The sequence below is a fragment of the Lepidochelys kempii genome, chromosome 17 (assembly GCF_965140285.1).
Source record: "Lepidochelys kempii isolate rLepKem1 chromosome 17, rLepKem1.hap1, whole genome shotgun sequence".
NCBI lineage: Eukaryota > Metazoa > Chordata > Testudines > Cheloniidae > Lepidochelys > Lepidochelys kempii.
In genome coordinates, this window is record NC_136396.1 from 2,542,315 (window position 1) to 2,554,722 (window position 12,408).

Below are 12,408 nucleotides of genomic sequence, written 5' to 3' on the forward strand. Positions count from 1 at the left end.
TTCAGTGAGACAGTTCTGTTGCCATTGGACAAGTCACCTAGTTAAAGTAGCTCTCATTGAAATGATCCAATTTTCAGAGTAAAAACAGCTGAAAGTTTTGAAGTTGTGGAAAAGTTACCATTGTTAAGTCTGTGTGGCTGACAAGTCCGAGAGGTCACCAGCTCATAACCCGTGTAATGTGCTTAGCTCTGGTGAGCTGGTTTTGTTTAGGTAAGAGTTTGATGGCAGATACAGTTTTCTGTTTGACATGACTGGACTTGGTATTTACAGGAATTAATACAGACTTCCCATTCTTCTTCTATGGATTATTTTGGGATTACAGCTCCTTTGGCTCTCACTATTCTCGGACAGAAACAGAGGACGATGCCTGGGTAGGTATGAGGACATGTGTGCAAGAGGAACACTCGCCACGTACATACCCAGTGAAATAGGCAGAGGACAAAAAGATACTTTGATACCGCATTACCATGTATTCAATGCTCAAAGTACACTCACCTGCAAAAAAGCTAGCACACCTGTCCAACTTTTTGAATATTAACATTTGAAAGACATGCCCGGTTCGTTAAACGTGTAATCTGATTTCACTCAAATTTAATAAAATCATGGAAAACAGCATCTCATGGGTAGTCAGTGATCCCATATTACAGGGATTAAATGGAGAGATCTGATTACAGTACTGTCTGTTTTTCTAAACAAACACTCCCTGTTGTACTCCATGTCTACATGGCAAGGAGTTGTAAACTTGTGAGAACTTCCTAAATAAATCAGCAGTGTAAGTGATGGCTGGGCTTACAGGCATGAAGTAACCCAGTCGCTTCAGCTTTGGGGACAGTTGATTAGCTGCCAGGAGATGTTGCAGGAATATCTAGAGGTGAAGGAGTACGAGAACTGAAGGGTGCTAACGGGAGGATGAAGTCAGATTCTGTGATGCTGTCCCATACACAGATTAACCTGATCTCACCCAACATTAGTAAGAGGGACGGAGTGGCTGTGGCTCGGGTTTTTACTAGAGGGCCACGGCCAATGGAGCAAGGCCACTGCGCCCTGAAGCTCTCAGTATCCCCGTGTCATGGGTGATGGGCCAATCCTGGGAACCTGAGCAACTGCCACGCCTGGGAGCTGGAAGTGCTCAGCATCACAGGACTTGGCAACGGACGCTTCGCCCACAGCTGCACAGGCTCTTCCCACCTGTTCCCCATGTAGTAGTGGCCAAAGCACCCCTCCCCAGAGGCATGGATTCTTCCCTCCCAGGAAGCCTTGCTGTACCCTTCTGACCCACCACAGAGCCAATTTCCTCTGCTGCAGTGGCCCCTTTGCTGGAGACACTGTCTAGGCTGGGGTTAGAGGACATTAGCTTCCAAGAAAGGTCAAGATGATCCAGCTGTGTTGGACTAGCAAGAGCTAGAAAGTGGGAAGGGGCTGTGGGAGCAGGGGAAGAGATCTGCGCTGCAGTCACCATGGAAACCATCCTTCACTACTGCTGCAAGCGCTAAGTGACACTCTTACCTTCTGGGCTGGGACCGGCACTCTTCCTCCCCACTGTCCGCCTCCTGCATGCACAGAGGAGAAAAAACAGGACCAGTTAAAATACTAACCCATTCATAAAACTTCAGACCATTGCACTTTACTAGCTTGGGCGGTGTCTGTAGGTGGGGGGTTTCTTTTTTATTACCCCTGCACATCTCTCTTTCTGCTGCTGCATATGCACTTACTTTCTGAAAGCCTTTAAATAAACACATGAGAATCATTTTTCAACTGCAGACTTTAACATGCTGCTGCATGGCCTTCCAATGATCTCTGCCAACCAAAGAGCACCAACCGTCAAGCACTTACATTGCTCCTGGGGGGGAAATCCCAGTGTCTGACAGTGAGAAGCTCAGAATCAAAAAAGAGCAAAAAAGTGAACCCAAAATGGGGCTGGGTAAGTGCAGACTAACTAGAAAGTGGAAATTTGACACAGTCCGCGGCTTCTGATGCAAAATTAATCGGCATAATTTCTAACATGCTGTGGAATTTTATTAGGACTTTCTATAATCTCAAGGTGATTAATTCCACTTCATAGCAGATTTAAATGGACATTCGCAGGCAGGACTGGGGGAGGGGTGTAGAATTTGCTTTATCAGTGAAAATAATAAAATCAAGTTTGGCCGATGTAGTTCTGTGGTGGCTGGGAAGCATTTTAAAGTACAAGCAACATTCTAAATTGGCACAGAAAGGCCTTCAAGGAAACCAAAGCTCAGCACCTGGTAACAGGAGATACGGGCAACGCTACTCTTTCAAGTTTATGCCCAGGTCACTTGGGGGTTTTAGGCTGTGATTGTACTGACTCATAGAAGCACAGGACTGGAAGGGACTTCAATAGGTCACCTAGTCTGGACCCCTGCACTCAGGACAGGACTATGTAATAACTAGACCATCCCTGACAGGTTTTTGGAGATTTTTAAGAACAGGTCAGACAATGACAGAGATTCCACAACCTCCCTAGGCAATTTTTTCCAGGGCTTAACTACCCTGAGAGTTTTTCCCTCATGTCCAACCAACCTAAACCACATTTGCTGCAACGTTTGCTGTTGCTTCTTGTCCTGTCCTCAGAGGTTAAGGAGAACAATTTTTCCATGTCCAATTCCAAGCAGGGTCACACCTTCCGTTATTTGGGAGGGAGACCTCCAAAGAGCATACAGGTGCTGTAGGTAGTGGTGTTGGCAATTGAATAAGTGGCTCCTCTTTCTTTTAAGCCAGCACTGCCCCAGTGCAGTGCTATGGAGTGTTTTTGCTATCTTTCAGGCAAGAGGTAAAACCCACAGTCCTCCAGGCACTGAAGGTCCCACAGCTTTGTTCTCCAGGGGCTGAGCATTAGCAAGATATACTGACCAAACCCCAGTGCAGACATTTATGTCATTCTCCCATAGATTTTTAAATTAGATCCTGGATTCTTCCTCCCTGTTAGACTGGTGTGTAGTGTTCCAGTCTACTGTCATAACAGCTGTTCCATTCCACCCCAGAGTGGTTGCATTTCTGTGGAGGAGGAAGAGGTATCTAGCACTTGTAAAGGAGCATCCACAGAGGAGCTTATGGGGTGGGAAGAAGGCTATCAGCAGAAAGGGACCAACTTTTGCACAGCTAGAGTGAGCAGTCAGAAAGTGCCCATTATATTTCTATAAAGCGCCCATGCTAGGCTTTCCCCTGCAGCATTGCATTACACCTAGATACCTTTGTTAGAATGGCTCCAAAAATGTTCTATCACCACAATTCCTAGTGACCGCACCTGCCGCACGTGGGGAGTTTATCTGAATCCCAAAGACTCTGTATGCTGCATGCCAGTGAACCCGATACAGAGACCGAGGCTTTGCCAGCTACGGAACTATCCTAGCTTTCCTTCTACATCTTTCATCTGCTATGGCTTTGAAAATGCTCTTGCACCCATCCCTACCAGCCCATTCAGCTGCCACCTGCAAGGCGTACAGGTGGAGACAAATATGGAATGGTTTGGCTAGGACCTATCATGAGGTAGCAGAAGAGTAAGAAATAAGATTGTGGATTGGGTCCGGATCAGCAGAATAACCAGCCATTATGTCTGCTGACCCTCCCGTCCAGCCCCACCAGAGGGTAGGTGCAGACCTGCTGCTCAGGGGCAGGAGAGCAAGGAGTTTTGAAACACTTGCGGAATTTGCAGAAAGATTCAGACCTGCAATTCTTAAGTCACAGGCTCAAGAAGGGTGGAATGGAAATGTCACATTTCACCACCAGGGGATTGTATAACCAGATTTGGTTTCCTGTAACTTCACAGAATGAGAGGCACAGCTCAAGAAAGCCATCAGTGCAGCATTACTTGGGTCCTGTTCGTTATTATGTGCAAAGCTCAAGCCCTTTCTTTATACAAAATGCAAGATACAGATGCGGAACGGCCAGCAGAAATATTTGCATCTCTGCTATCTGAGAATCTGATCCTGGGAGGTGCTCGCTAGCAGAGTTCCAGGAGCATAGGTGCTCAGCGCCTCTCAGGCTCAGACCCCCGTTAATGCCTAGTAAACGAGGAGACAAATATCAAAATAGACACCTATGGCAACAAATTGGAGCTAAAGCTGCAGGCTACACATGCTGAGGGGAAGCCAGCAGGGCTACCTTCCACACCGCAGGCCTCAGAATTAGCAGTGTCACTCCAGCAGCGTGAGACAGGCAAGCCGGCACGCCTCTCCTAACTGAAAACCCCAACCCACTCCATCATCAGGAGAGAACGTGATGCAAATATTAACACTGTCAAACAGGTACAACCACGCAGGGAGAGCATTGGCTGAGCAGCTTTCCAAGCCCTCCCTCCTGCAATGAAGCGGTACAATGTTCAGCCAGCTGCAGGCAGGGACTGGCTCAAAGTGGCTGGATGCTGCAAGCCGCGGCTCGGATAGGCCGCGTGACGGCAGGAGCCTGAAGCTGGTTGCCATTATGTGGGCATCCACAGGGATGGCACAAGCCAGGCTGTTGCACACCAGGCTGGCCACAGCTGTACTTGCAACCGGCATCCCAGGTAGCTGAAGACACGAGGCTTTTAGCCTGAGCTTCCCAGCAACTTGTCAAGAGCACCGCATGCAGCTGGCCAGGATGCGGTGCCATTCAGTGCTGGCCACACTGAAAGCTCTAGGCGACAGGGGCTTTGTTTTCCTAGGTGCCTGCACAGCACTTAGCACAACACGGCCCTCACCATCATTGGGACCTTTAAACAACAAGCGTTTGTAACAGCCCCTCATCAGCCATCTACCAGTGAGGTCAAATCTAGAATAATCAAGTGACTGACAGTCTCAGGACTAGATGCCTTTCCTGGTTTAGCTATGAAGTCCTAAGTGTATGTGCAATTATCTCCTTACGAACAAATTTCCTTTTAAGGGAAACACCAACGTGGAGTGTAGCTAACTGGTGCAAGTCAAGTGACTTGAAAGAGCTAGATATCCCACCTCCTAAAAACGGATAGATTGGCACATGAGGAACGGGGAACCCGTTGTCAACTTTGCAATCAGATTGCGTTTTCCTGTGTCCGAGTTACTCTGCTGTCAGGCAGGGTAAAAAAATTCTCAAAAGCACGCAGGTCACTCAAGCACTTTGAAAAGTTTGCCCACTGCAGATCTGCACCAAACTATCCTTAGAACCAGTTGGATTCTGCCAGGTCACAAGACACGTGGCCAACACTCCATATGGGTTCCCCAGGAAGGGGACTTACTGCTAATAACAACAGCAGTCAACAAAGTGAATAGCAGCCATTATGGGTGAGCCAAGAGCTCGAAAGGGTTTGTTCTCTAGTCAAATGCATTCTTCAAGCCCAGGATAAGGTGAAGTAGTGGAGAGAAGCACTTCAGGTCTGCACAACCTCACTCAGTAATCTAAGCTATGCAGACAATGCTGTTTTCGGTCTGGAACGTGCAGCAAGCAACATCATTACAGCAAGTGGCCAGCTGCACATCCAAAAAAACCCCAGCCATGGCAACTAGCAAGCACCCTGTCCCCTCAGCAAAAACAAACAAACAGAGGGGATGCCCTGAAGCATATAGACCATTTCAATTATCTTGGCTCCACATGGAATTTAAACCTCATGAGCTCTCTGAAAACATGGAGGCGGATAGACAGGACCCCATCAGTTGCAATCTGTCGCCGCTGAAGACTTGATGAGATCTAAACATTATAGACATAAATGCAGCACATTTTAGTGTCAGGAGTTCAGAGTGTAGCCACTTAGGGTCATATAAACTGGACTATGAACACATGCGATTCTGGTCAGTCTCTAAGATCAAACAGTGCTACCTGCACTCTGCTGTCCAGCTCGGGACATCTGAAAACTCATCTTTAACCTTTAGGATTTATGGCAACATCTGTCTTCCCTATCTGTCTTCACTACCAAGATTCCTGTCCATCGGTCTGCTACCCTCTCCCCTCCAGCCAGTTGGCATCTCATGCATCTGTCTAGGTATGCACGCCCCACCCCCATATCAGCTTTATGGGAGCATCTCATCTTACTTCCGTCCTTCCAGCTTCTTCAGGATCCTGCTCCCCAAAACACTTTCCTCTCTTACCCTGTGACTCTTTCACTGACTTTCCACATCAAGTTCAATCTTTTCTGTCTCCTATTGGAGGCTCTTTGCAACTCCAGCACAGCTTCTCTTATCTGCTTCACACTTCCCAAGCTTCCCTTCTGACTACCCCTTTGCAGCCTCCTCTTGGTGCCGCCTTATGGGCTGCTCCTGTTATGCTTAACGGTCTTCCACTTCAAAACACTCCCTTATTCTGCCATGGAATTTCTCCTCCACCATGAGCTCGGACCATCACCTGACATGCTGCATATCTAGCTATTGCACTATTTCCTGAGCTAGGCTGTAATCATTCACACGTATTTTTCTATGACCGTAAAGCAGTAAGATCACTAAACATACTGTAAAGACGAGGGGCCGCTCTAAACCTGGAACTACAATTTAATACAAATTCTCCACTAGAGGGCAGGAGAGACATGGCATGGACAAACACTACAAGTTCAGGAGTGACTCTCACCTACGGGAGATGAAGGAGGATGCATCTCCCACATGCTAGTTACTTTTAACTAGAGAGCGTTTTGGAAGATCCTGTTGCCATTTCTCAGTGCGTTCCCAAAGCGTGGGAAGTATTGCTGCAGTGCAGCCAGCTAAGGAGACTACCTAGAATCTATTTAAGCTGGTTTTCCAACTGTGGTACAAAAGGCCATTCGGAGATGCATACAGTGGGGCGTCTGTTGAGCTGACAGCCACCAACACTGAAGCGTCTCGCGTGCATCCCTGGAATACAAGCTCTCAAGTGTTTTCAAACTGTACGCTACAGCCAAAACTCAGCGCTGAGTGCCTGGCCAGTAGCTTGTGGTTAGTGCTATGTAGAGGCTCCTAGGGGCTGATTGTTCCATTCTCAAGCCAGCCCCTTGTACCAATGTACAACTCCTAGTGGTTTAGAAGCAGCCTTGACAAGCTCCAAAAGGAGTCATGCCCTGTCTTCCTTGGCCAGAGAAATGGCAGAAACAGGGGGCTCAGGGGAAACAAAAGGAGAGCCATGGCTCTAACGAGGCCGCAGTATTAATGACAGCTTAAAATGAAAGATGAAACTTTCACTCTTTGCACCTTTCAGGCTATGCGGAACAGAATATGCAAAACACAAACCCAGTTTTTACTTTGATCTTCTGACACAGTCATTAAAAGGGCAAGGGAGAACAGAGACATTATTTAGCATTCGTCAGGCTTATACAACGGCACTCTCTCCATGTCACATAAGCCACTCTCCTGTCCCTATGAAGCTTCTTTCTTATCTCCATGTGGCAATAAAAAACAGTGCTCATCTGCATTCTGAAATTCAGATGCCAGCTTGTTTGTCTGCATGTAACATGTCTGAGTTCCCTGGCACACACATTCGTTGGATAAGATGTATGATTTCCACCAACTCCTTCCCAAAACTACTGTAGCTAACATTTACTACACTTTCATTAGCCATGGTACATTAGTGAGGCTTCTTGCCACCTACTTGTTTGAACCCTAAAATAAACTCACTTTAGCATACCTGTTTGGTTATATTGCTGAAGCATGTGTCAAACTTGTAGAAAACATGCCTCAACTGCTGCTTGCATCCTTTGCAAAGTGAAATGCCAGCTGCTAAACTACTATCAAGAACGCCCTTCTATCAAAACAAGCAGATGAGTTAATCTCTCAATTTGCCAGTGTGAAGCAGTGGTATTAATAGACCATTACATTTTATGCATTCCACCCTCAGTTTGAAGATGCAGCTGTAGTCTAATATGCATGGCAGAGTTTCCCATAGCCAGGCTACATCACCAAACTGGATCTGTACCAGGAGTTAGCTTTTTACCATAAAACTGTAATTAATACATACATACATAAAAATAATAATTTTAAAGGATTAAAAAAACCAGAGAAAATGGTCTCTTCCATCATAACAGCTAGCATCATCTACCTTAGAAAAGATTCCTGTTATCAAAAAAATGAAATCTGCTCCCATGACTGTACACACTCAGAAAGCCCCACTTTGAATGGCATTAAAAAGATCACCAGAATTAGTTTGGGGTCAGACTGCTCTAGCTGGACATTTTAATGGAAGATGCTAGATCAATTTATAAATGAAATGCAAAAATACACCTACAAATTCCATCAGCTGCAAGCCTGGTGCATTTACTTATCTTCTCTTCCCTCTCTGAAGAGGGGCTGGGAACACAAGAGCCTAGTGTGACAGCACATTTAGCCAACTTCAGATCTGCCCTTCACCACCCTCCACCCAAAACAACCCCCACCACTGACTTTCTCCAGGGAACTAATACACTGACTAAACCAACAAGCCTTTAGAACAACCTACATGGCCAAGAGGCTGGCAATTCAGACAAACTGTCATTCTAACTTGTGTCTAGACTCTCTCTCTCTCTCTCTAGAGCGGAGGCTCTCCTATGCCATGAGTGCAATGACTCCTAGCCACAACTTGTAAGGATACCAGGTGTGCCTTCACGTACACTAGTTCAACCCTGCTGAAATCACTAATGTAGGCTTTTGCTCTAACCACAGAGCAGTCAGCCTTGATACCCCAAAAGGCACCAAGCTCCAGAGAGAAAGCCTTGCATTGGTAGTCATCTATGGTCAATTGCCACACCAACTCCAGCGCCTTTGCAACCGTGGACGAAATCCTCAGCTAGTGTGACCAGTCCATTGACTTCTACAGAGAAGACAATTTGCACCAGCTGTCTTTTCATGGAAGGAGATTACGGGTGGTGGGGGTGGAAGATTTCCATTTTCCCCAGCTCAGTTGCCTTCATTTGGCATCTTTGTAGCCAGCTCATTTTCATGGTTTCCCCTATATAAATCAGTTTCTTCCTTTGTTTGCAGGGATCTTTCACACAAGCAGCGGGATGAAGAAAATATAAAATAGTGAAGTGTGGTTGCAAATCCCCAGTCAGCAGGTGGACTCAGGTGTGGATGTAGGGCATCAAGCTATTTTAAATGCCTAGACTTCAAGCTGACAATGCCCCTCCCTTTAAGAAATAAAAGTCCTCCTTTGACAGGGAGCACAAGACCGAATGCCGCTCGGAGACACAAGCATACAGTGGTATCTGCATTTCTAAAACACAGAAAGCTTTCCAGCCTTCCCCCAGGCCAAAACGTGCTTTGAGCCCATGAAAGATGGCAACAAACTGATACAGGAGTGAGCTGCCAACAGCAGTAACTAGCCCAACACAGAGGAGACGGTGCAAAGTGGTTAGCATACTGCCAAGGCCAGTTACCTTGCAGGATTAACCTTTGCAAGGGGTCTGATCACCATCATGGATCATTTGACTTTGTTCTGCTACTACTCAAAGCCTCCACACCTCATGAGGCAGGATTGCTTTAGAGTAAACTTTCATTCCCAGCTATTGAGTAGCATCAGGAAATGAACTGAATGGGCTCATGAGAGTAGGAACTGAAGACATCCTTTGCTATAGATCTGATCATTGCTAAGCTGTTGAAGTAAAGGTGTGCTCACTCTACCTACTCTTCCTTGGGTAGAGCCCTGTGCATATACTCAAATTACACTGAAAACCTCTCAGCTGGGCAAGATCTTTGTGGAGAAGAAGGCAGCTGGTCTAATCAAATCAGGGGCTATGCACCCAAGCATTAATCCAATAGCTAATCCATGCAAATGCTGTTCATGAGCATGTGGGAGAGCATCCTCCGGTCTCCCAGTACATCTTTGTCTTTGCAACAGCTGTCTCATACATTGCAAGCTCTTTGGTACAGGCGCTCTTCGGACAGCACTGAGCGCATCAGCATGATAAGCAATCCCTTGCCTAGGCACCTGATCACGAAGCTCCTTCTCTGCCTACGGACCCGACCAGATTAATACTGGCAACGGCCCTCAATCATAGAAGTCACGTGGAGATAATATATTCACTGCACAGACTCCCGAAGTCCAAGGGAGTTTGAGCTGCACAAGGAATGCACGACAAGTACCAGCTGAAGCCCAATAGCGCCAATGACAAACTGTGCATAGGATGCCCTGTTATGGAGCCTGATCTTATGAACTGTGAGCTTAAAAATCACTTACTGGGAGCAAACAAAATTCAGACAGATTCAGTTCAAAACCACCATACGCATGTCTCTCCACTGCACAGCTACGTGACAAAGTTTTTAAAAAACGTTCTCTTAAACATAAACCCCACATATGCTGTGTTTACAGCAATGCCCGAGTGCCAGCAACAACAGACTGGTACAAAGAAACAAGGACAGACTTGAAACCCTGGGCTGAATCTTTTGAAAGACCCAAGGTTGCACATGAATTAACTCTAGCTTGAATTTCTGAAACATCACAATTTTGAGTTCCATGCTTGGACTTTGCTCAGGAGTTGTTTGATGCCAAGGAGGATGTTTTAACCACAGAAAGTGGGCAGCCAGAGGATCAAACTGCACACTGACTTCATTCTCGTCCATGCCACAGCTGAGAAGATTACTAGCAGTTTATGGAAATATTTTCTGAATATTAAGTAACAGATTTTGAACTGAGTTGATTCTAGATACCATTTCCCTGGCAGTGATGTGAACGCACCTATACGTGTGTGTATGGTCCATAAAGCTCAACGCAGAACTAATTAATTCTACAAGCCCCTCAAGCTGCTCTGGAAGAGATAAACCCTAATTAGTTTCATATCTTTTCATACACATTATAAAAAGGTTACCCGATATAGTCCAAGGAGCTTGAAGATTAAATAAGCAGTCACCATGCCTGTGAGATCAGCACAGGAGTGAGTGGTACATGGGTAAAAATACAGAGCACAGCAGAGAGCTACACTGAAGCAAATACATTTCCTTGTTATGCATTTGAATGACAAAGGCACCAATCAGAAAGGCTTGTATAGGACCTGGAACCACAAGTACAATTAAAATAGGCCATAAGAAAGCTAGAGCGAGCGTGCGTGTAAATCTCTGCATGCAATTGCTCTTCCTGATCTTTCCAAAGCAGGGGCCAAGAGGTATCATTCAGCCAGTCAGCACTGGTCTTTTCATTGTGATAGCTCTGGGATCTATTAATGTTTTTAGCCCGTTCCTATTGCCTCCCTGGATAAGAGAACACCTTGCTTTAAACACATGAAAGCCACCCAAGACCCTGAGACAAGCACCAGAGTTACATGGGGAAGTTTCAGGCGCAAAAGTATACTAGAAATTCTGACAGCGACACCTGCACCTCAGATGTGGGACAGCAACAGTCAAGGTAGGGTAGTATTTCACACCACGTCTCCCTCCCTTTTTCCACTTCAGACTTAGCATGGCAAAACAGACCACTGACAGTGTGATCCAGAGACATCATGCACAACATTTCTGCTAGAGGAGAAAAAATAGCTTCCCTCAACATCATCAGAGCAGAAACCCACTGAAGAGATGGGATGCAAGCAGACTGGCTGTCCCTGCCAGGATGCAAGGAAGGGAGGGAGTCCCTTCCACTTCCAAGTCTGATAGGGTAGCGAGGCACCAAGCAAGACAACAAATCACTTGAAAGCTGCAATTCCACTGCAGGCATTGGGAAGTAGAAATGCAAGTTCCACCTCCTGAAGACGACACCCCCCATTCCTGGACCAACTGTCAAAAAGTTTCTCTGTTCGTTTCAGGCATAAGAATAAACAGAGAGGCTCTGATGAATTTGTGGACAGTCCAAATTCAGATAGTACTTAGAAACATAAGAATAAGAATGGCCACACGGGGTCAGACCAAGGGTCCATCTGGCCCAGTATCCTGTCTTCCAACAGCAGCCAATGCCAGATGCTGCTGAAGGAATGTACAGAACGGGGCAGTTATCAAGTTATCTTCGCAGTCTGCTTTGGACTTAACTATCCTGAGTAATTTTGTATCATCTGCAAATTTTGCCACTTCCCCGGTTACCCCTTTTTCTAGATCATTTATGAATATGTAGACCAGATCCCAGATCTAGTGCCATGATATTTACCTCTCTCTATTCTGAGAATTGACCATTTATTCCTACCTTTTGTTTCCTGTCTTTTAACCAGTTACTGATCCATGAGAGGACCTTCCTTCTTATCCTATGACTGCTTACTATTACCAAAAACCCACAGAATCCTTCCAGTTGATTTAGTCTTCTTTATCTGAAAGAGAATTGGTCTATGAAACACAGGCACACAGGTCTAGTGTTCCATCCAGTAGGTGGTCAGCGGTGACAGACACTAGGATAGACAAGACATGATGGGATTTTAATTGGTGAGCAACTGCAAAACCTAGAACTAACAACAAGAAGCATTGGAGAGAACTTGGTGGAAGATTCATTCCCACCACTTTTTTGCATATACATATGGGTTGTGGAGGAAGGCAGCCTATGCTAACTATCAGCAGCCAAGTTCTCGTCAGATGTTAGCATCTCTTTGGTATTGTT

General features: G+C 46.0%; 1 protein-coding gene across 1 annotated transcript in view; it reads right to left on the minus strand.

The window, feature by feature from the left end:
* The window catches only part of SSH2 (slingshot protein phosphatase 2), a 134,362-nt gene that overhangs the window by 82,092 nt on the left and 39,862 nt on the right, over nt 1-12,408 (minus strand). Inside the window, exon 2 of the mRNA XM_073315846.2 lies at nt 1,507-1,550. Coding sequence (XP_073171947.1) covers nt 1,507-1,550 — 44 coding nt within the window. The remainder of the gene's footprint in view (nt 1-1,506; nt 1,551-12,408) is intronic.